Raw genomic sequence first — 23,886 nt, 5'->3', positions numbered from 1 at the left:
CCCCTCTGTGTAAAGAGATTATCTCACTTTTTGTCCTGAACCATTTATATAAAAACCTGTCTGAAAATGAGCTGATCAGATTTTGGCCACTTTATGATGTCATAACGATTTTTTGGCTTGTGTAACCATTAGCCAATCACCAACCAAGCTAACCCCCCCCCCCCCCCTTTCTTTTGAACCAAATATCTCTCCGAGGGGCGTGGGGAGTGGCTCATTATTTTCATCTAAAGTAACAGACAGAGAATCAGCTCTTTTGAAACAGGGCTGAAACAGAGGGGATTATGGGATGCTGCAATGATCTGTTTGGTATTTGGAGCCAAACACTTCAGAGACATGTTTTGTATATATCTGAGACCTATAATATATTGATGAAAAACAGTATAATAGGGGACCTTTAAGCTACATTTTAAGTAATGTGACAGCAGCTGGTGAAAGTGGAAACTACTGTTGGAGAGTTCAATCTGGAGCACAGTATCATATTTGATAAACTGTTCCCTTTTTTGTTAGTGTCTGTAAAGCAACTAGTAACTATGCCAGATACTGGTAGTGTAGTAAAAAGTACATTTCCCTCTGAAAATTATTATTTTAGTAACTTTCAGTTAATAAAGATGTATTTGTTTTAGTAATGTATTGTATTTATTTGTATCGTATTTTGTATATTTATTTTTATTTTGTAAGTAGGTTAGAATGCTGTCAGTAATAAAAATGTGTTTTTTAATTTGGTAAGTAATTAAATGTTTTTGTTTTTTGTCAGTAATTAAAATGTCCTGCTTTTTTTCTCAGTAATTAAAATTGTACTTTTATTTCATCAGTAATTTTTTAACAGTCAGTTATTTATTATTAGTCAGATCATAACATTTCATTATTACATCAGCAATTAAAATGCTTTGTTTTTATTTTATTAATTATTGAGTGGGCGTGGCTGTGGATCTCTGGCCTCTGATTGGTCGGCTCGGTGTTTCCCCAGTGCAGTGACGGCGAGGAAGGGTCGTGTTCATTTCAGAAGTCATCATGGCGCTAACTCCGCCAGTCAAAGGTAAATATCTTCTTCTAACCTTACCTCACCTAAGCAGTCATCCTTTCACCCGATTACCGTCAAAGACAGGAATCGATTAAACAACAAGTCATCCTTCCGATCAAGATGGCTGTCGTTAGCTTTTAGTGATCATTACATAAAGTAAACTGTTGGAGACATTGATGCTAACATTAGCTTGTTTGCTTTACAAATACAGCCGTTAATGTCGCCAACTCCGCTAGCTATAGGTGTCTTTAATGTGCTAAAAACGACACAAATTTACTATACTTTCTACCTATTTCTGTGTTTAATTGCCTTGCTTTTTCTTATCTTGTTATACGTACAGCCAGAAGCCCGATAAGTGGCTGGTTAGCGAGTGTGCTACACGATAAGAGCTAGCTTTGTAGCTGTCTTTAATACCGTGTCAGTAACAGATGAAGAGATGTTCTCAGACATCACCTCTAATAATATAAGCAACACTTCATCTTGTATGTGCAATGTCTGATTTGACTGGTATATTAATCACAGGGACATTGTGCAAAGAACAAGAGGATTGCTTTTAAATTCAGAGCACAATGGATGTGTTGAATGTGGGATTATAGGCCATGATTATGATATTGTCTGATGAGACAAACATCCAAAGAGTCATCTTTATGGTATGTAAGCTATCCGATAACAGTGGATTACAGCAGGCTAAACTGGTTCTCTCAATGATTTATCTCCACATGATCTCGCTTGTGATCATGTCATATTTCTTAAAGTTATTAAAAAACAACTTTTACATAGGCATTTCTATATACTTATATTAGTGCATGGCTGTTATGTGCTCACCTTTCACTACAGTTAATCTAAAAGGTGTATGTGTGGGACAGCCACTTCTAACTTAAACAGATGTCAGGGCTTGACATTTTAGGGGTGGAATATTTATTATATACATGTATTTTATTCAGATGCTGACATGGCATCTTGTTTTCAATAGTTGAACATGTCCTCCATACGGCTCCATTGTTAAATTCATGATTTAAATCACATGTGTCAAACTCAAGGCCCGGGGGCCAAATCAGGCCCGCAGGATAATTTCTAATTACTATTAGATCTGGCCCGCCGGTATATTGCACCTTCACTCAATCCTGAGGATTTCCTCAGCTCAGAGCCTGAACATTGATGAACTTGCACCCAAGATGAGATGCCAAGTATCTGGCTTGAACTAGCATCACAGAGCAGCAAACTGAGTTTTCTCTGCACTTTTTTTCTTGAGACAACAGGGCATGTTTGGTTTTTCTTTGAGGGAAATAGTTTTTTTGAAGCTGTTGTTGGCCTGTGGAAAAATGTAATCATAAGAAATGACTCCGGAAAAGCTGCAGATAGAGCCATAAGAAATGAATGCAACTAATTATTTAATGTTTAATGTTGTTTTTATATACATAGTTTAAGCTTTGTTAGTTCCAGGTTTAATATGTGCAATAAGTTCATTTCAATAAGTTTTACAATAAACATTGAACCAGTCCGGCCCTCGACTAGTACCCATTTTTTAATTTTGGCCCACTGTGTATTTGAGTTTGACATCCCTGATTTAAATCAAGGATAAGATTTTGAGAAGTGGAAAAGTCATTTTCTGGTAGAAGAACATATTTTATGTTCCAGTTTTCCACTCTTCTTGCTTTGCACTAGGTAACATCTTTTAGATTTTTGCATGCAGTCTGACACACTAGCTGACAAAGGCATCACAGTGAGGGAGGGACATTTGTCATGCACTCAAAAAACACCAAATGAGAGTAGTCAGCAAGTTGTTTATCCGGCCAAGAGATGCCAAATGTCATATACATGGTAGAATATTTAGCAGTGGAGCTGAGAACAGAAACACTTATTAAGTCATTATTTGGGTATTAAAAGCTTTGTTTCAAAACTGGTTCAGGCCTGCTTAGTTAAATTGAGCTTAAATACATACTTTGGTTTGTTGCCTTTTTCTCCGTCAGCAGTGACAATGCTCTTTCTGCAGTTCTACACAGCTAATCATTTTTTTTTTAAAAGAGGAAATATTTCAGATTAAGAAGATGTGAAACTCCATTAGTGTGTTATTCACATCACTTATAGATTTGTACGACTATACGAAACCACTTCTGTGAGATGCGTGCTCACATCTTTTCCGCAAGTTTCATATTTGAATGCTCTCGTGACAAAGTGCAGGGGTGTATTATTGTTTTTGAGGACATTCCTTCTTCAGAGTAAGTACATACACAGGATTTGGGAAAACAAGCATACATTGTGTGTTTTTAACCAAGGTAATATACAGTTATTTTACACAATATTTCACTAATAATTCATTGGGAAAGCTTAGTGTATATGCTTTCATAGCCAGTAACCTGAGAGGCACAGTTACACAGGATGTCCTGTTGTGTGAGAGCAGAGTTCTGCTGTGCATTAAAAGGTGACTGTCCATCGGGGCTCAGCGCTGGTGTAGCTTAGTTTTATACAGCAAGGAAAATAGTATGAACAATAAACATTTACAGCCACCTTTGGGGTTAACGTAACCACATCTAGCTTTCGCTCACTTTACACGTAAAAGCCACAAAAGAAGAAATCACATTTCTCTGCTTTTACGTTTTGCCCCAAAGCCATTCATCCTTACATTTTCTAAGAAGCTTAACTATAGTACACTCAAAGTGTGGCTATTCTCAGCTACTTATAACCACTAATACGCTGTGGTATGTAGGTAATGAGTCAATTCTATGGATGAACAAACTGGAAAATAAGGCTTTCTGGAAGTTTCTTCGAGATACCTTTAAGCCTCTTCATGGTGTGAAGTACCTTGGTTGAAGAGATCCCCACTGGGTATATTTTGTTAGTTAGGTAATTTGTTTATACCACTCATTTTAAACTCCCACAGATTATACCAAGCCAACCTGCAAGAAGACATGCTAAAGGAAAACAGATTTCAGGAGAATGGAAGTCTCCAGACACACTAGCTTGGATTACTGTTGTATTAATACATATGTTTTTCCCTCTGCAGAGCACCCATACAGCCATCTTATAGACACACTACAAGATGGCAAGATCCAGTTCTTCAATCTACAGAAATTAAGTGACCCAAGATATGGTGAGTTCGGCCACTCAGACTTAAAAAAAAAGCTAATATTGAAACACATGTATCTCAATGTAGAGACATTATCCTGGTAGCATTCCTCGTCTCTGACCCAGATGTGCAAGAATTAGAAGTAGTACAGCATGGTAGAGTTGAAATATTTCAGCGTGTTGTTCTATTACAGATTTAGGTTGTGTTTACCACAGGTGCGTCCCAGGGTTACAGCGTAAACATTTATACATGTGAAAGTAAACAGCACAAGAACATTTTTATATATGCCTTTAAATGTAGGAAATCTCCAGGCTGCATTAACCTTCACTTATATCACACAGTCAACGGTTAATACACACTTTTTATCTAATTACACATTGTTTACTGTGCAAAATTAAAGGGGGAATGTATCTTGTTTCTCTGTGTAGACAAGCTGCCTTTGTCCATCCGTGTCTTGCTGGAGGCGGCAGTCCGTAACTGCGATGGCTTCTTCACTAAAGAGGCAGACGTGCAGAACGTTCTGGACTGGCAGCAGCAGCAGAGCAAAGCCGAGGTGCCGTTCTCTCCAGCGAGGGTCCTCCTCCAGGACTTCACGTGAGTCTCCGAGTCATTAGTTCTTCTTTCATCATGATCTCTGTTTGCGTTCATTGACTTAAACAAATGATTCATATTGTCATACTTGAATAATAATAATAATAATCATAATACGTGTATTTTGTATAGCACCTTTCACAGAAATAAAATTCACAAAGTGCTTCACAAGAAAGAACAAAAGTTCAAATGAAGACCCCAGAAACATGAATACAACATGAGGCAGAAATGTAAGGTTAACATAACAACACAACACAGACCACGTGGAGTCCTGAGAGGAACAAACATAACAACAGAACACATCACACGCATCTCAAAACAAAAGCCAGTGTAAAAATATGGGTCTTCAGTTGTTTTTTAATACACAGACTATTCCGATATATCCCTGAAGGAAATGTGTTTGACTTTATTTTTATTTTCCTGGTTTTCCTTCACAGTGGTATTCCTGCCATGGTGGACCTGGCAGCCATGAGGGACGCAGTGGCCAAACAGGGCATGGACCCCAGCCTGGTGAACCCGAAATGCCCCACAGACCTCATCGTAGACCACTCATTACAGATTGATTATAGCAAATGGTGTGTTTACATTCACATTTCCCTTTTTTACAAATTGACAATGTGAGATAATTGGATCTTTTTTATATATATTCATACAAAGCACAAGTAGAAAGAGTTATTTATCTTGAATGTATTTACTCTAACGACACTGTAATCAATTATTTTGTATAACATTTTTTTGTTTTTAGCCACAGTGCCATACAGAATGCTCCTAACCCAGGAGCAGGGGACGGTCAGAGTCAGGGTCCTTCCCGTCCGGCTCCCTCGTGGCGGGGCTCTCAGTGTGGGGTTCAGCGGGGGTCCTGCAGTAAGTCCTCCTGTAGCGACCCTCCACCCGCCGCAGGGCGAGGGTCCGGGCAGCAGATCGAGAACACGCCGCTCCTCTGTCCCTTCCACCTGCAGCCCGTGTCTGAGTGAGTTTTTGAAATCATCTACAAACTCTTGCATTTTGAGAATCACATGGAAAATCTGCAGGTACACTAATGTGAAGGAGATGGTTCTAGAGATGGCACGGTGTGGATGGGTGTGTCCCGGTAAAAGAACGTGTGTGTGTGTGTGTGTGTGTGTGTGTGTGTGTGTGTGTGTGTGTGTGTGTGTGTGTGTGTGTGTGTGTGTGTGTGTGTGTGTGTGTGTGTGTGTGTGTGTGTGTGTGTGTGTGTGTGTGTGTGTGTGTGTGTGTGTGTGTGTGTGTGTGTGGTGTGTGTGTGTGTGTGTGTGTGTGTGTGTGTGTGTGGTGAGTGTGTGTGTGTGTGTGTGTGTGTGTGTGTGTGTGTGTGTGTGTGTGTGTGTGTGTGTGTGTGTGTGTGTGTGTGTGTGTGTGTGTGTGTGTGTGTGTGTGTGTGTGTGTGTGTGTGTGTGTGTGTGTGTGTGTGTGTGTGTGTGTGTGTGTGTGTGTGTGTGTGTGTGTGTGTGTGTGTGTGTGTGTGTGTGTGTGTGTGTGAAGCTCTTTTGACTCAATTGTTTGTTTTCTCCCACACTTTGCAGCACACAGCCTCTGTCTGTTTACAGCCAGCACGTAATATGCAAAAACACTATCCAACTGTTTGCATAGCTGGGATAGAGATGCATGTTGAAGAGAAAGCCCAAATACTGATAGAATAGAAAATAACGCTCCTAAAATAAAAAATTATGAAAAACATGACTATAGGTAAAAAAAACAGGCTAATTCAAGTGATTTAAACAGTGTTTCCATAGGAGGTACTTCATTTGAGTGTATTACTTTAATCAGAGTATGCACTGCTGGCCATGTAAACAGCCTAGAAAAAATACTGTCTTTTCGTATTAAAGGTGGGGTAGGTAAGTTTGAGAAACCGGCTCGTGATACACTTTTTGTTATATTCCATGGAATGCTCTTAACATCCCGATAGCAATGAATATCTTAAGTGCTTTGACAACAAATCCATAAAAAAATGTCATCTGTGGAAGCCGTAGTACTGTAAAAAGCACGACCAATCATTTTAGCCGGCCCTGCTAAAATAACTGGATGGCCTACCTGCCTGTCAGCCTTCCATCTGTGCACAAACTTATCTCGTGCCCTCATTGGTCATGTGCGCGTTCGTGTGTGTTGGAGGAGGGGCTCTATAAGGAAGTGGCAGATTTTCTCCGGCTGTGTATTTTCAAATTCTAGCGCACTCGAGCTGCTTTCTCCAAAATTACCTACCCCACCTTTAAGTTAAAAAACGAAAATGTTGTGCACGTAAACCTAGTCACTGATAAATGTAACTATATTGTTTCACCCCTTACAAAGGTCAAATTAGGTCACTGATCGACACTGAGTTTCCCTTTTATCATGTTTCCTTTTCTCTTTTCCGCAGTACTGAAACAACTCTGAAGAATCAAGAAATGGAGCTGATCAGAAACAAGGAGAGGCTTCAGTTCTTCAAGGTAGAAGCAAATACCAAATATATATGTGTTATTTAACAGACTCAAGAGTGGTATCAATCTTCTGATCAAACTCTTTGCAAGAAATGTATTTCCTGTTAGGGAATAATTTGCTTAGGTATTCAACCTTCGACCCAGTTCATCATGTTCTCCTCTCACTGTCTCCTTTCCCATGGCATAGGTCTACGGCCTTGGGTATTGTTGCTATCTTTCTTAAGGAGGAGCAGCTTGGGTATTGTTGCTATCTCTCTTAAGGAGGGGCAGCTTGGGCGCATTGTTGTTGCCAGTCTATGACCGAGCACAAGCCGCCATGAGGTAGTTTACTGTTCAGGGACGTAGGTTCCTTGGCGCACATTCTTTTCTATGGACGAGAGCTCTACTTAGTTTCAGGGTCCATATTTGTTTAGTCTCACTGATAAAGAATGTTGATTATTACAATCTGAACTTAAAACCTCGAGCTGCAGAAAGAGTTCTTCAGAATTGGTTTGGCAACCGCTGTGTCAACTCGTGACACACCACCTGTCTCGTCAATTCTCCGGCCGTAACTCCAAATAAACCGTCAGTGTTTGACATCAAAGCTCCAGCTCTCCTCGTGCCTCTCCGAGTCCTGTTTCCAATTGCTTCAGAAGTTTCCCCCACATTTCCCAACATGTATAACTGCACTTTAATGTTGTCTGGAAAGAGAGGGTGGTGGACTATTTAATACTTTTTATAACAGAGGTTACTAGTTTATAGGTTGTTAAAGTCAAACTAAAAAGTATAATTTTAGTAAATGGAAATATTCTGTAATTTTGAGGAAAACGTAAAAGAGCTTTAGAGAACATCATACAATGGTGTTTTTACCTTGAGTTAGACACAAAGTTAAATGTTTCCCCCCCTGTTTCTCTTCTTCAGTGGTGTTCGAAAGCGTTTAAGAACGTGAACGTGGTTCCTCCGGACGTGGGTGCGGTCCACCAGGTGAACCTGGAGTATCTGTGCAGAGTGGTGCAGGTCAGCGACGGCTTCATCTACCCCGACAGCGTGGTGGGGACCGACTCCCACACCACCATGATCAACGGCCTGGGCATCCTGGGCTGGGGTAAAACTCTCTAAACTTGAAAGTATTTGTGATTTTGTTGACTTATCAGGCATGTAGATTAATACCTAGTTTTCAAGGTTTCAAGGCTTTTATTGTCATTTGTACATAGCTACAGTGTAGTTACAGGCTCCTCCAACAGTGCAACACAATAAAACAGATAATAGTGCAAGTAAATAACATAAAATAGAATATAATAGAAACAGTTCAGAATAGTCTATATGCAATAATTGGAATATTGATATATATGAGTTGCAAACAGATGGATGTTCTTTCCAAAGTTCAGGTGTTTAACAGTCTTTTGTCCCCCAGGTGTTGGGGGCATCGAGTCGGAGGCCGTGATGCTCGGCCAGCCGGTGTCTCTGACCTTGCCCGAGGTGGTGGGCTGTAAGCTGGTGGGCTCCATCAACCCTCTGACCACCTCCATAGACGTCGTGCTCGGCATCACTAAGGTACTTGTTGCGGCTGTAGTAATCCAATAAATGTGCTGCGAGGGACTAAACATTGTCTGACGCGCAAGAAAACTGTCTTTCCACTGGTATGCGTTTGACCTTTTATTTGCAAACGAAACAAGCAAACGTACAATTGTTTCTAGTCCATATCCAGTATATGATTGCGTATGCGGTCAACAAAAATGGTCCTTCCCCAGCTCACTCCCCCTCCATCTATGACAAAGTGCGCAGGCAAAAGCAACCGGATATAACCGCAAACGGATATAACCGCAAACGTCACCACACAAATCCAATAGACACGCCACCTATAGTGACTCAAAAGATGTGACGTTACAAACACAGAAAATACTTTACGTGTGGCTCCTACAGTACTGATCTGCTTTGTGTGCTATCAGCATCACTAAGGTAGCACTGCTCTCCTTTGTGTGCTATCAGCATCACTAAGGTAGCACTGCTCTCCTTTGTGTGCTATCAGCATCACTAAGGTAGCACTGCTCTCCTTTGTGTGTTATTAGGATTGTGTGTCTTCAAGGGCTGTTACAAATAGTTTGTAATTCATAATTTCTGTGCTGTGCAGATATTCTGTTTACATTTTTAGTTGCATATTTGTTTCATTGTGTCTTAACCTGGTTGCAGAAGCATTCAGTTGATCTAGATACAATTGAACGAATCAAAACGCCTCGTCACACAAGTTCCCATTTCTTGAGTTTGAGTCATCAATAAGAGACTTGACAAGGAGAGATTTATTGCTCCAAGAATCAAATGTATCATCTCAAAATGAGCAGACTCACTGTTGAGAGAAGTGATAGATCAGAAATGTAGATTTCCTGTTTTTGTCTCTGATTATAAATGTGGTTTTCCCTCTTCAATTTCGGGTTGACAAAACATGATTTTTAAAGACATCACTTTGGACTTTGAGAAACTGTGTTGTACATTTTCACACACGTAAATCTGACTTGTGAATAAGGGTTATATGACACTATTTGCAGGAAAATATGGCTTCATTTTGCCATTCCTTCAGTACTCATGTGATTTGTGCATTGATGTTTTTCAGCACTTGCGGCAGGCTGGGATCTCTGGAAAGTTCGTAGAGTTTTTCGGAGCGGGGGTCTCCCAGCTGTCGGCGCCGGACCGTACCACCATCGCCAACATGTGCCCCGAGTACAACGCCACCGTCAGCTTCTTCCCCATCGACCAGGTCACACTGAAGCACTTTAGAAACACAAGTGAGTCGTACTGCTTAGTGAGAGGTGCAATACTACAGTCACAGCATTTTTCTAGGGTTTTGAACTAACGTGATTTCATTTTCCTCCAGATTTTACCCAGGAGAAACTTGAATTAATGGAGTCTTACCTGAAGGCTGTAAAACTTTTCCGGAGCTATGAAGACGCCTCAGAAGACCCCGAGTACTCTGAGGTAATGTGTCAAACTTTGCTGTTAATTCTGAGTGTCAAGGCTACCGTGGAAAATAAATATTTTTTCTTTATTTTGCTATATTAAGAAGAGAGTGGCTCATAAACCTGTATGTGATTTCCTTTGAGACTATTTTATTTTTGTAGTTTTTAATCATCGTTGTCATGTTTGGAGCCTCAATGTTGTAGCCCTGTTTCCAAAGTTTAAAACAAAAAAAGGTTCAACATAAATAGATCTCTCATTGCGCAAATATACGTCACACCAACTTAACGATTACCTTTCCTGGCTAGAGAGCTGAAACAGTAGAAATAGAAACAAATATAAACTATTGTCCAGGCTAAAATGTAACATTAGGAAGAGTTCCCGTTAGCCGGTAATTACCGGACTTTGACCGGTAAAATATGCAGCTCTGCATGATCACCTGCAGCGGTGAGCGGAACAAAACACACACTTCAGGTTAGAATATCACACGTAGCTATTTTAATTACCTCTCAAACTACCTAAACTAGTTATAGATATGTTTAGTTTTACTGTCGGGTCACTCATTACTGGATCCGCGAGCTGCATGATACTGACGGGCTGTCAGGAGAGAGAGAGCGCTCCGTTTATTATTCCCGTGTTTTTGTAAGTTACTGTACACTTTTGAATAATGTAGTTAATCTACTAGAATTAGTTTGTTTAATATCAAATCATATCAATTTGTTTTAACGCTCAATAAATAACAAAGAAGACCTTTGACCGACACTTTTCTCATTTTGTCCTGAAGATTTCAACTTTAACGGACATTTTGACAGGCAAAAAAATATTCTAACGGGAACTCTGATTAGGTTATTTTATCACCTGAAAAGCGAAAGAAAAGTCATTTGTTTCACGTTGTTTACAAATGTACATACAGTATTTCCTCCAGATAAGGTCTCATGGTGGTCCACTGAAAGGGAAGGGAGTTTGCCTCTCTATAACGTGATATGAAACCACTCCTCTCTCTGCAGGTGATTGAGATCAACCTGAGCGCCATCGTGCCCTGTGTGAGCGGACCCAAGAGGTCTCAGGACAGAGTGGCCGTCAGCAGCATGAAGGAGGACTTCCAGAGCTGTCTGGATGAAAAGGTAACAGACAAACTTCTGTTCTCATGCAGACATTAGCTCACAGAGATGCAGGAGATGCACCGTTGACATCTTTTTGTTAAGATAAGATTATTGATCCCAAGTTGGGACATGTTTGTGTTGCAAGCAGCATAAAAAGACAAGGCATTGTACAATACAATGAACTAGAAATAAACATAAAAAAATGTCAACATCTCAATACAATGGCAATAAAATAAAAAGTTGAACAGTGACAAAATATAAAGCAGGATATTATATATGCATAAGTATGAGAGTAAGGAAAATAAATAAGATCAGATAGGACTTTATTCATCCTGAAGGAAATTGTTGTTCCAGAGTTACAAAGAGACAATAAACACAGCAGCACAATAATAATACAACTGTACACTAACAGTAAAACGAGCAATTCAATAACTACAGGAAACATAGATGGTCACATACTTAATGTACATATTAACAGTATTTGGTATTAAGTAGTGCACATTTTTTTTACACCAGGCTGTCAGGAGGCTGAACTCTCTCCCCTCTCCCCTCTCTCTCTCCCTCTCCCCTCTCCCCTCTCCCCTCTCCCCCCACTGGACTATAACTCCTCACACACACTCAGACACTCAAATCCAGCACCAGACACTTTTTTTTACGCTGCTATGGTCAATCTTGCAATAAATGCAAATTCTATGGACAATCTTGCACCAAAGATATTAATATTGAAGTGACTGTTATTTTGTATATATTTATTGTTGTGTATTTTTATCTTAATGTGTGCATATGTGTAAATGTGTCTGTTGATTGTGTATATAGGATATACATATTTTATACATATTTTATACATATCTGTATAATTGTATTTTTGTATTCGGGATTGTTGGAAACGTCATTTCGATCTCTCTGTCTGTACACACAAACTAAAAGATTGACAATAAAGTTGACTTCGACAAAAAAAAACGCAGTGGTAGTTACGTAATTGCACGTAAATGACTTGTTACCTGATAGCTGAGTGTTTTCCAACTTGTCATTTATTTTCCTTGCGTCCCTGCAGGTGGGCTTCAAAGGCTTCCACGTCTCGAAGGAGAAGCAGGACGCCCTCGTCCCCTTCCTGCACGGGGGGCAGGAGTACCAGCTGGCTCACGGCTCGCTGGTCATCGCTGCCGTCATCAGCTGCACCAACAACTGCAACCCGTCCGTCATGCTCACCGCAGGTACACGACCAACATCTAAAATAATTACACATTTTAATCGGTATATCAGTTGGTTGGTAAAGCCTACTGAGCATGTCAGATTGAACAAACAGTTTGTAACCGTATCAGGCGACATATTGGGGTTTTTGTTATGAGGTAGCTGCCATTTTCTATATCTAGTCATCTCATTCCTGTTGTCATCTTGCAATATACTAATTTATATAAAACTCTTTAAACCGTATTTAACGTTGTCTTAATTTACATTATTTAATTTCATATTCTGTTCTTATACATATCCCATCTTCTATCGACATGTATATAGACTTTCTGCACTACTTTTTATTTTGTATTTTTGTATCTTAGCTCAGGTCAGGTGAATCTTCATAACACAGCTTTCTATTTTGATTGACAGGTCTTCTTGCCAAAAAGGCTGTGGAGGCGGGGCTTGTTGTGAAGCCTTACATCCGGACCAGTCTAGCTCCTGGCAGCGGGATGGTCACTCACTACCTCAGTACCAGCGGAGTCCTGCCTTACTTCAGCCAGCTGGGGTAAGACTGTGTACTCTGTGATGACACACACACACACAGACACAGACACAGACACAGACACACACACTAGAGTTTCTCTTCAGGTCAATGACCTCGGATGAACCCGTTCATGCAGTCTAAGAGCAACCTGTACTTTACTCATGTTAACCATCAGTTTGAACCTGCAGTAGTAAAAGAGACATTTTGAAAAGGCTATGCTCTGAATCATATTTGTTGGATTACACGTTTTTTAAAAGCTTTTTATCAAAACATATTCTGACTCCAATGGGTGATATATTAACAAGCTAACATTAAACAGTTAACATAGCGTTTTCTCAAACCGTTCAATAAGTCACACAACAGTTGTGGAAATCTCTGCTTGGTAAAGTTAAATCTTGTGAAGAGCCGGAGCAGCTGGATCTAGATCTCTGGAAAAATGTGAACAATAAAAGTCCATGGTTCAGAATTGATTGAAATGTAGATCATTTTATTCACGTGACAGCTATCAATTATTAACCTGTAACACTAGTCTGGATTGAAAAAAAATACTGTTGAACACTGTTTTTAATTATCTTATGTTATATAATAATTGAATTCCTTCACCCCACAGGTTTGAGGTGATTGGTTACGGCTGTGCCACCTGTGTGGGGAACACGGCTCCGTTACCTGAAGCCGTCGTGGACGCAATCAAACAGGTAACATCTCCATCATGATACACCTCGCTGTTCCTGTAGATCCTTACATTAAAAACATCTCACAACAACAATCCCTATGATCTCCTGTGTTTCAGGGGGACCTGGTGGCCTGCGGGGTCCTCTCTGGTAACAGGCACTTTGAGGGCCGCCTGTGTGACTGCGTGCGGGCGAACTACCTGGCCTCCCCCCCCCCTGGTGGTGGCGTACGCTCTCGCCGGCAAGGTGGGAATCGACTTTGAGAAAGAGCCTCTGGGTGAGTGAAGCTTTTGAGGGTTTTAGGACTTTGGCTGATTACAGTGAGGGAGCATTTAGGGGAACTGTCCTGTGCTGACATGCTTCAGATGACAAAGGGGCATTGTGGGTAGTTTAAGGTCTAAATCACTGGTATCTCATAATAACAGTACATTAACAGAAGTGAAACAAAAACAGGGCTTACCTTTAGAAGTTTTCTTTGTTATTACATTAAAGGGGACCTATCATGCAAAATGCACTTTTTGATGTCTTTTATACATCAATATGTGTCCCCGGTGTGTCGGGGAACTCACGCAGCGTCAGAAAATAAAACCCTCTCTCTTTTCCTCCGTACCCAAATCTCTAAAAACGGGGCTACAACGGAGCTGATCCAGATTTGCGTCTGATATGACGTAATATCAGAAATGTAGGCTGGCTTTACGCCCACGGCCCTATCAGAAACGTTGCTATCAGAAACGATGCCCGACTGTTTTGGACGTAATATGGTCGGTGTTTACATTAGCATCGCTAACACTCAGAGCTAACCTGTACTGGAGAGCATGTGTGTGAAGAAGCAGGAAATAAAAAGGAACTCACCTTGTGGTATAACCGGCAAGAGAGAAAGCCTTTGAGCTCCATACTGTTTCAGAAATAATCCTTGATAATCCATGATATGGCGTTTCATCACCGCAGTATTTAGTTTAGACAGTAGCTGCCGGGTCCATTTTTTTAAAGCTTTATACCCAAAATCAGCACTTTTGAAACAGGAAGTGAAATAGAGGGATATGAGGCATGGCATGAACGGGTGATCTGTTTGGTATTTTGAGCAAAACACTTTTTTTATATATTTGTATATATCTGAGACCTATGCTATTGCCTAAAAATAGCATGATAGGTGACCTCTAAAGGTAGAATCCACCTTTTCCGCAAATGGCTAAACCTATGTCATATGTTTTGTTATGTCACTTTTAGGGTTCAAAAAGTCAATCTGCTTAATTTAAGCATTTTCATGATACTCTTCTAGATCTTTTTAGATTATGAACGTGATATTTTGAAACGGATTTAGGATTTCAGTCATCTGTGGTCAGGATCTTTGGTTAACGAAGATACAAGATAAGTAAATGTAGACGGCAGCTCGGCTGGGACGTCCTTTGAACGCACCTCACTGATTTTCAATGAGAAATAGCTTTATTCAGACAATTAACCAATTTTAAAATCCCAGAAAATAACTTTCTGTGAGTTGAAGCACACATTTAACCTGTTAAGCCCCAACGACCCCGTCGGCGGGTCCTTTTTTTTCTTTTTCACAACACTTCTTAATATTTTAAATATATATTTTCAAAAACTATGAATGTGTTATACCATTCTAACGGGAAAAAACTCAGCTAACTGATGATACGAGCCATTTTTACCGAAACAAAACACAAGTCTCACAAGAAGCGTTAGCATTAGCCCTTAGAGAAAACGGGCTAATGCTACTTCAGGAGCTAACTAGCACAAACGATTTTTAATAATAATATGTTCTGCACAAACTACATATCATCTGAAAGCTGATACTCCATAGATTATTTTGATATAAGTATCATCACTGGATGACAAGAACTCACTGAGCTAGCAAACAACAACAGTTTTCTAAACCATAACAATAATTATGTCTTACCGTTGCTGTTTTGTGATCAAAAGTCGTGTTCAAGGGAATAAAAACGCTGCTCAAGGTTAATCCAATGTCTCTTAGTCACTTTAGAATTGTTCCTGATAATCCATCATTACATTCATGGCAGCAGAGTAGGTATAACGTTTTTCAGTCCGGGGCTAATGCTGTCTCCCACGAGGTTTACGCAAACCTCTTACTCCTCCACGTAAGTGTTTAGCGGGACTTACTAACTGCCACTCGATTCTATTGGCTCAGAAAAGGTGTCAATCACCCAAATCGACCAATGGGTTCCAAAGATAGGATCCTGCGTAGTATAAGCTACGCCCGCTCCGGCTCCATTACGCATTACGCAGCAAGACGTGTCCATCAGAAGAGTCTCATGTTTCCAGGTCTTTCTGTTGAATCTCTGTGGTGCTAACATCCTGTTGTCGGGGCAGGTGAGACCTCGGAGGGGAAGCAGGTGTTCCTGCGTGACATCTGGCCGTCCAGGGAGGAGGTCCAACAGACCGAAGAGGACACGGTCATCTCCTCCGTCTTCAAGGACCTCAGGGGGAGGATGGAGGTCAGGACACAATCTGTACTTATTTATTTTACGTGTGCTTTAATGATGTGATGATTATATAAATGGTTTTTCGTTCCAACTCCAGAAAGGGAACACGCTATGGAGCAACATTGAGTGTCCAGATTCTGTGGTGTTTCCCTGGGATCACAAGTCCACATATATCCGTTCGCCATCTTTCTTCAGCAAGTTGGTGAGTCTTCCTTATTTTGCCGTGTCACCTGATTTATGGGGTTTGATATTGTTGCATCGACTCAGTTGTCTTGTGTCTTATCTGTCAGAGAGAAACCATTCTTTATTTTATTTGTATTATCATACCTTTGACCTCCTTGTGTCTGATCAAATGTTATATTTTGCTGCATGTACCTTTTAAAGTTCTTAACAAATAATCTGAGGGGAATTTCTTGTTGTTTGTGTTTTACTTGTGATGTGTCATTTTGTAAAGCACTTTGAGCTGCATGTGTTGTATGAAAAGTGCTATATAAATAAAGCTTTATTATTATATCACATTATATATATTATATCAGCAGTTTAGACAATAACTTCCCCCTCTTCTTGTTTTCTGCCTCAGGGTAAAGATGTCCCTCCTCCTCAGTCCATCGAGAACGCTCACGTCTTGCTGTTCCTCGGGAACAAAGTGACGACGGACCACATCTCTCCGGCAGGAAGCATCGCCCGGGTCAGCGCCGCCGCCAAATACCTGCAGAGCAAACGGTCAGTTTCACTCTGAGAGATGGTAATGAAAGACAGACACGTTCATCAACATCCTTAATTAAGCATCTTAATGTGGCTACAGCCCTTCCTGTCAGTTTACATAGTAACGTTTATCCTTTATTTGAAAGTCACATTTGAGAAGATGCCTATCAAATATTGGCATGGAAATAGGAACAGATGTTTTATCTTGTCACTGAAAATCTCAAAGATTCAAAGGTTTTATTGTCATATGCACAAAGCAGCTACAGTGTAGAAATGGCAATGCAATTATTTTGACCTGAGCTCCTCCAACAATGCAACGTATATAATAAAATACAAACATTCAAAAATACAAAACAGTGTTTCCCATACATCAATTCATTCATTTATTTTTAGTTGTAAATTGTAATTTATATTTTTGGGAGAATAAACCCCACAGATCCTCAACTCCGATGTGTCTCACTCATTAACAACGCAACACAGAGCAACAAGAACGTTGTCTGCTGGTGCGATTATATTTGTGTTTCCCACAAATATAATCTGTGGGAAAAGTCTATATACATGTCAAAAGAATATGGGATATGTACAAGAACAGAATATGAAATTAAATAATGTGAATTAAGAGAAAATTAAAAACGTTTTTTTGCGGTGATAACTATTTATATGAATTACTATCTGTTGCAAAAACAGAAAAATAACCACATTCAAGGATTATTTATAAACCAAAATGATGAGTTATGTATTTCATTTTTTAACAAATAAACTATATATAGATATAATGTCAACCATGTCACTGGACGCTGTTGCTTTTTGTTTCTCACGGTACACGAGCACATGTATTTACATCTCATTTTGAATGTAGCCTGACACCGAGGGAGTTCAACTCGTACGGCGCTCGCAGAGGGAACGACGCCGTGATGACCCGAGGAACGTTCGCCAGCATCAAGCTGCTAAATCGCTTCATCGGCAAACCGGGTCCGAAGACTCTGCACATTCCCTCAGGCCAGATGGTGAGTGGGAACCTGTTGGGAAGATGCTGAATGTGCTCTTCCAATATCAGAGTAACATGATAACAAAGGTATCCCAACTGTAGCTGTGTACATGACAGGATGTATGATTACCTAGAAGAGCATCAGGACTGTTTTAGGCATATGATAGCTATGTGATTAACAGGATGATTATATATGTCATATATATATGTCATTTATAAAACGGACACGTCAAATCAAGCAATCTGATTGGTTCTTAGCCGTGATATACTGAGCGTATACCACGGGTAGAATTGTAAGTTACTTTTCACAACAAGTCAGTATCCCTCCGCGTCTGAGAAAAACAATATACAGTTGAGCTGAAAAGCAAACTGCTTGCAGTTTGCTTTTCTAACTGGAACAAGAAAGCAGCGGAGAAGTAACGGGGCAGAAACCCTCCTTTTTACGCAGCGGTCCAGACATAGACATCAAACGGCAAAAACATATTCAGTGTGCAGTTCCTTTGGCATTAGGGCAGGGATATTTAGATACTTTCCAAGGTTTGACATAATTAATTGTGCTACTTTTAAAGCAAGCAACGATGTTTTCAAATCTGTAATCAAAAAGGTCCGCAAAAACATTTAAGATGAACTTCGACCTCCGGGGGGGGGGGGGGGGGGGGGGGGTCTTACTATGGAGGAGTGGATTGAGGAGTGCCTATCTCCAGAACAAAAAGCACCTAAACGACGACATGTAGAGCTACGTGAAGAGCAGGTAGTAGACCAACTGGAAAAGTATCACCATTCAAAAGCTTTCTGATGCGGGTCTTGAAACAAAGCAGAGAAATTATGACCGTTAGTGGCCACAGGTGCGAAAGCTCTCTCCAGAGCTACTGGAAGCCGAATCTCGGGGACCGGAGAAAGTGGAGCAATATTCTCTCCACGCCAAGCAACAGCCTAGAACAACCTCAGCCTATACAAGTAACCACGTAAGCCATGCTACTGATGCTGGACAGTTTTTCAGTGGGTGCACAATAAACGGCAACATACACATTAATGTAAATAAATAGCCAAATAATGGATCAACGCTCTCCGTCTAATATGTTCGCTAGCTGTTGTTAGTGTTGTTGCATAGCAACCACCTCGCACTATGTTTCGTGCAGAAGGCAACGGAGGGACTATTTTATTTTGAACATCATTATTTACTAATAACAACTATTTAAATTAGAGTGTGTATTTTTCTTTCATATTGCCACACTTGGTAACCGTTTTATAAAAGCAATAGCTCACTTCAGGCCGTGATATATGCTCATTATATCACAGCTAAGGGGGTTGTCGACCCTCCGCTTCGCGTCGGGCCGAACCACGCCCCTTAACTGTGATATAATGGCCATATACCACGGCCTGTCGTGAGCTATTGCTTAAATATATGTCATATGTCTATCTCTATGGAGATAGACATATGACAAGCATGATCATTTCTGACGTGGAGCTAATCTGAACTAAACATTGAATACTGCTTTATATTCCTCCATCTTGTGACTGTCCATTTTTTTTTAGAAAAAGTCCAAATTTTGAGATTTTGAGAAAAAGTCAGAATTGAGAAAGTCAGTATTTTTGAGATTTTGAGAAAAAGTCAGAATTTTGAGAAAAATACAGAATTTTGAGATTTTGAGAAAAAGTCAGGATTTTTGAGATTTTGAGAAAAAGTCAGGATTTTGAGAAAAAGTCAAATGTTGAGAAAAAGTCAGAATGTTGACATTTTCAGAAAAAAGCCAACATTTTCAGAAAAAACTCAGTATTTTGTACATGACAGGATGTATGATTTCCTACAAGAACTGGTATTCCTCCATCTTGTGACTGTGTGACTCCCTCTCTGTATATCAGCATGTGAAGGACACTGTTCAGGAACTGCTCTGTATGTGATGACTACTTCCATTCTTGAGAAGATCATAAATACATGGACCCTGATTATTGAAGCTCAAGCCGGTGACGAGTGATATTTTTCTAACAAAACTTATTCAGACCAGGAACATAAACACCAGTCCTGTTTAACCCTCCTAATTCCGATCAAATCCGACCCATTTACTACTTTAATCACTCGTAACTTTTGTATTTGAATTTGGTTGGTATATTTTTTTTTTTACAATAAATGTTAATTACATCACAATAATACAAAAAAATACACGTTCAGTCAGTGTCTATTTTTTGTATATTTACTGCAGTTTTTCATGTATAGCAAGTAGTCTGATACATTGTTTACAGTTTGAAAGGGTGTTAATACACATTTGGTGATGATTCATGGTTTTTGTATTAATGTAAGAGCATTTAAAACACACATTTTTACCAGAAACACCAAAGTAAGGGGTGGGGGGGGGGAAACGCACACAACAGGAGGGTTAATGTCCAGATCATTGTGTGTGACTGGCTTCTTATAACATGTCCTAATATGTCCTCTCTTCTGTCTGTGTTTGATCAGCTGGATGTCTTCGAGGCGGCAGATCGTTACCATAGAGACGGCGTCCCCCTCATCATCCTCGCCGGCAAAGACTACGGCTCGGGGAACTCCAGAGACTGGGTCGCTAAGGGACCCTACCTGCTGGTACGTGCACACAACGCTCTAAACCAGGGTGTTTTTCGGGAAAATCTGTTGACCAACAATTAAAAAATCTCTCATAATATCATAAAATTGGATGTGCTGCAGAATATATATCATTTTAGTACACATGCCGTGCACATGTGGCGTAGGAATGTGAGTCACAGGCAAAATAAGACTGTAAGCTTTGATTATGGGATGGTTTCTTCACGTTTTTGGACAGCAATATAGATAAATTACAGCTGGTCCTGGCAAAGTAAATGCTGACAAAACACTCAAAAGCTAACTGACAATACGCTTTTTGGCAACATTTAAGTCATTTCCTTCATATTGGTTGTTTATTAAGAAAAGTATATAGACTGTTTTTGACCCATCTCTCTGTAAAGGCAGGGTTCTTACGGTCATTAAAAACCTGGAAAAGTCATGGAAATTCAAAATGCTAATTCCAGGCCCTGGAAAAGTTATGGAAAACAATATTTTTCCCAAAGTTTTGGAAAAGTCATGGAAATGTAACTAAAGTTGCATCGAATATATTTTATCTAATCGCCAAAATAGTAATACTATAATGATAATAAATACTGTATCGTATAGTAATGAAACGTAAAATGTCTTTTAACTGACGAGGTATTTTGCTGGTGAGATTTTAGTTGCTTTAGCGTGTAGAAGCTAGTAAGCCTACTATTTGATTTGTTTTAGATAGGCACAACATGTTTCATATGCAGACCTTATTTTCCTGTTCCATGTTAAAATAAACAATTTTCAGTGGTACCGCTGAGAAAAGAGTAATTTTTTTGGTCATGGAAAATTAGGTAAAGGTCATGGAGAAGTCATGGAAAAGTCATTGAAAATCATTGGTGAAAAACTGTATGAACCCTGTAAAGGGACCTCTCAAACATTATCAATATACAAATATAAATGGAAGACTTGTCTGTTTGTCGCGCGTAGCCATTTAAAATATTTAATCAGGCTCAATAAACACATTTAATATTTTACCAAACTACCCCTATTTGTCCTGGACGTTGAAATCTTCCAGCACACATGGACTGGCACAAATCACCTCTAACAAAAACCCTGCTTTCCACTGACTAGACCATAATAGTCAACAGGTTTTCACTTCCTCTAACATGGTACAGCTACATTACAGGATTTACATTTAACAATAAGCTATAAAGTGTCAGAAAACCCTGACTTATCAAACACAACTTCTGTAAAACACTGATCCCTTTCTAACAATGGAATATGAATGAATATGCTAGTCAGCTTTTTCATGTTCTAATATACTCCACTCCTCTTGTTTTACGATACGATCATTCTTTAATGGTCAGATCAAGTCTGAAATGTGACTTGCATCACAGCAGCTCCATGTGTAACATCAACAAAGACAAATATCAAGACACTACATGAAAAACAAACAACAAACATTTAACATGACAGCAGGATCAGTGAGAGAAAATGACCCTTTAGCATTTGATCTGGGATTAGGTCTGTATATTTATTATTGTCCCTCTCCCCTTCCTCTCTGGTCCACAGGGGGTTCGAGCGGTCATCGCGGAGAGTTTTGAGAAGCTGCACGTGAAGCAGCTGGTGGGGGTGGGCATCGCGCCGCTGCAGTTTCTGCCCGGCGACAGCGCCGACTCTCTGGAGCTCAGCGGGAAGGAGAGGTTCAGCGTGACTCTGCCCGAGAGCCTGAGCCCGAGGCAGCAGCTCACTGTCAAGGTACTGTTTGTGTGGTTGTTTGTTTGTTGATGTCTGTACCTGGGACTGTTGAAAGCAGGGTTGAATAGATACACATAATTATTCAATTGATGTTTTTCTTTGGGGTGTTGAAACAAGTACCATTTTTAGGGTTGAAAAAAAGATAGATAGTGCAGCAACAGTCCGGCAGTGGCTCAGTCAGTAGGGGCTTGGACTGGGAGCCGTAGTGTCGCCGGTTCAAGTCCCCGAACAGACCTAAAATATGGAGTGTGGACTTCTACTTGGAGAGGTCCCAGTTCACCTCCTGCCCTGCCGTGGTGCCCTTGAGCAAGGCACCGGACACCCCCCTTCCCCCCCCCCCACTCCCATTGCTCCCCGGGCGCTGTACAATAGCTGCCCACTGCTCCTAGTACTAGACTCCTGGTACTAGGATGGGTTAAAAGCAGAGAACACATGTCACTGTGTGTGCTGTGTGACCATTAAAGAGGGGTTTCATCCCTCCCATTCTCTCTCTGTGTATATTTTTTATAAAATGATATCAAGATTTACCAAAATAAAAGCTTAATGTTTCAGTTTTTGGCCTCTAAGGGGCAGAAATAAACAGTTGTCTTATTATAACCATTATAAACATGTCAAAAGATTACACGTTTTGGTAAATTATTATTTACATACACTCCACATACAAAGCAACATTATTATCCAATTTTAGGCCATGTTTCTACCTACTTAAAGAATGTAGATCCACTATTCACCTCTTTTTTTAGTCTCCTCCTACTCGGATACATGTATCTTGCTCATTAGCTGCTAGATAATTTAAAAATAACCTTTCAATAAAAGCATGTTGATGAATGATTTAGTGAACGTGTTGTTTCTGTGTTCTCTTGCAGACAAGCCAAGGAAAGTCCTTCCTGGTCACCGCACTGTTCGACACGGAGATGGACGTTATCTTTTTCCAGCACGGAGGCCACCTCAGATATGTTGCTCGGACTTTTCTCTGAAGGCAAAGCTCTTCTCACCGCCATCATATTACCAGTTAGTCTTCAGCATGGATGAAAAACATTAAGCTAACGGAGCAACGTAGCGGCGGATGATCCGTCTGTTTGAGGTGGATCAACATCTCCGGACTTTTGGAGTTTTCGTTTTCAGACCGAGCTGCTTCTCCGTCACCACACATGGTTGTTCCTGCAGTCGTGTCTCCTCACAGAACAGAAACAGAGACGTGATGACATTGTGTTTTATTGTTTTGGAAACCAGATTTTCAGCGTACTGACTTTTCTTTCTTCATGGAGGGGAGCCGAGGAGAACTGAATCTGCTTCTGTTGTCGTCTGACACGGTGCTGCAGCATGAATACTTTTTATTTTTAAGGGTGTGTCGTAGCCTGTTTTTTTATCAACATCCCAGTCTTATTATGCAGGATTGATGTCAATTGCCCATATTTCCCATTGTGGCTTTATCATTTTATGTAAATTAATGTTCTGTTTATTTGATACAAATTCCATTTTACAATTGTCTCCCATAGCTCAATTTGTGTTTTGTGGAAACTATGGAGGTTTTGCTTTTTCACAATGGCTTCTTCCTAACATCTGACAGTCCTCTGTATCACAATAAAGCTACATTATGAGTCAGCCTAAATGAGTTATTGATCATCCATCTAATCTAACGGTTTGACTCATTTACTGTTTGTACCCAACATATAACTTGCTTTATCAAAATGCTAAATAAGTTTAAAATGTGAATCATTGAACCTAATTGTTGCTTCTGAAGAGCTTTCCGTCGTGTATCTTTAGTGCACGTGTGTCCATTTGAACGCTCTGCAGCCTTATTATTATTATTATTAGGGGAACTGCACAGATTGTACACATCAAAGTCTATTTGCAGGAGTACTCGTTTAAAATAAAGTTGTATAAATCGTCAAAAGTCTCCAGAGTGAGCT

At 40.1% G+C, this 23,886-nt stretch overlaps 1 protein-coding gene across 1 annotated transcript; it reads left to right on the top strand.

Annotated features, from left to right (window-relative positions):
* The first annotated feature begins 944 nt into the window (after positions 1-944).
* ireb2 (iron-responsive element binding protein 2) lies at positions 945-23,579 on the top strand. Its single transcript, XM_034149249.1, is given in 23 exon segments — positions 945-1,036; positions 4,026-4,112; positions 4,517-4,682; positions 5,117-5,254; positions 5,425-5,649; positions 7,051-7,120; positions 8,012-8,195; positions 8,505-8,644; positions 9,699-9,870; positions 9,960-10,060; positions 11,047-11,163; positions 12,197-12,356; positions 12,748-12,883; positions 13,473-13,557; positions 13,653-13,742; positions 13,744-13,810; positions 15,880-16,004; positions 16,090-16,194; positions 16,573-16,715; positions 17,557-17,704; positions 20,141-20,263; positions 21,788-21,973; positions 22,840-23,579. Coding segments are annotated over 23 exon segments (2,904 nt in total). The 5' UTR covers positions 945-1,011; the 3' UTR covers positions 22,951-23,579.
* The last annotated feature ends 307 nt before the right edge of the window (positions 23,580-23,886 follow it).

This window comes from Trematomus bernacchii, unplaced genomic scaffold (genome assembly GCF_902827165.1).
Source record: "Trematomus bernacchii unplaced genomic scaffold, fTreBer1.1, whole genome shotgun sequence".
In the NCBI taxonomy this organism is placed as follows: Eukaryota; Metazoa; Chordata; class Actinopteri; order Perciformes; family Nototheniidae; genus Trematomus; species Trematomus bernacchii.
The sequence above is the reverse complement of the archived record's forward strand: the minus strand, read 5'-3'. Positions and strand labels throughout refer to the sequence as shown.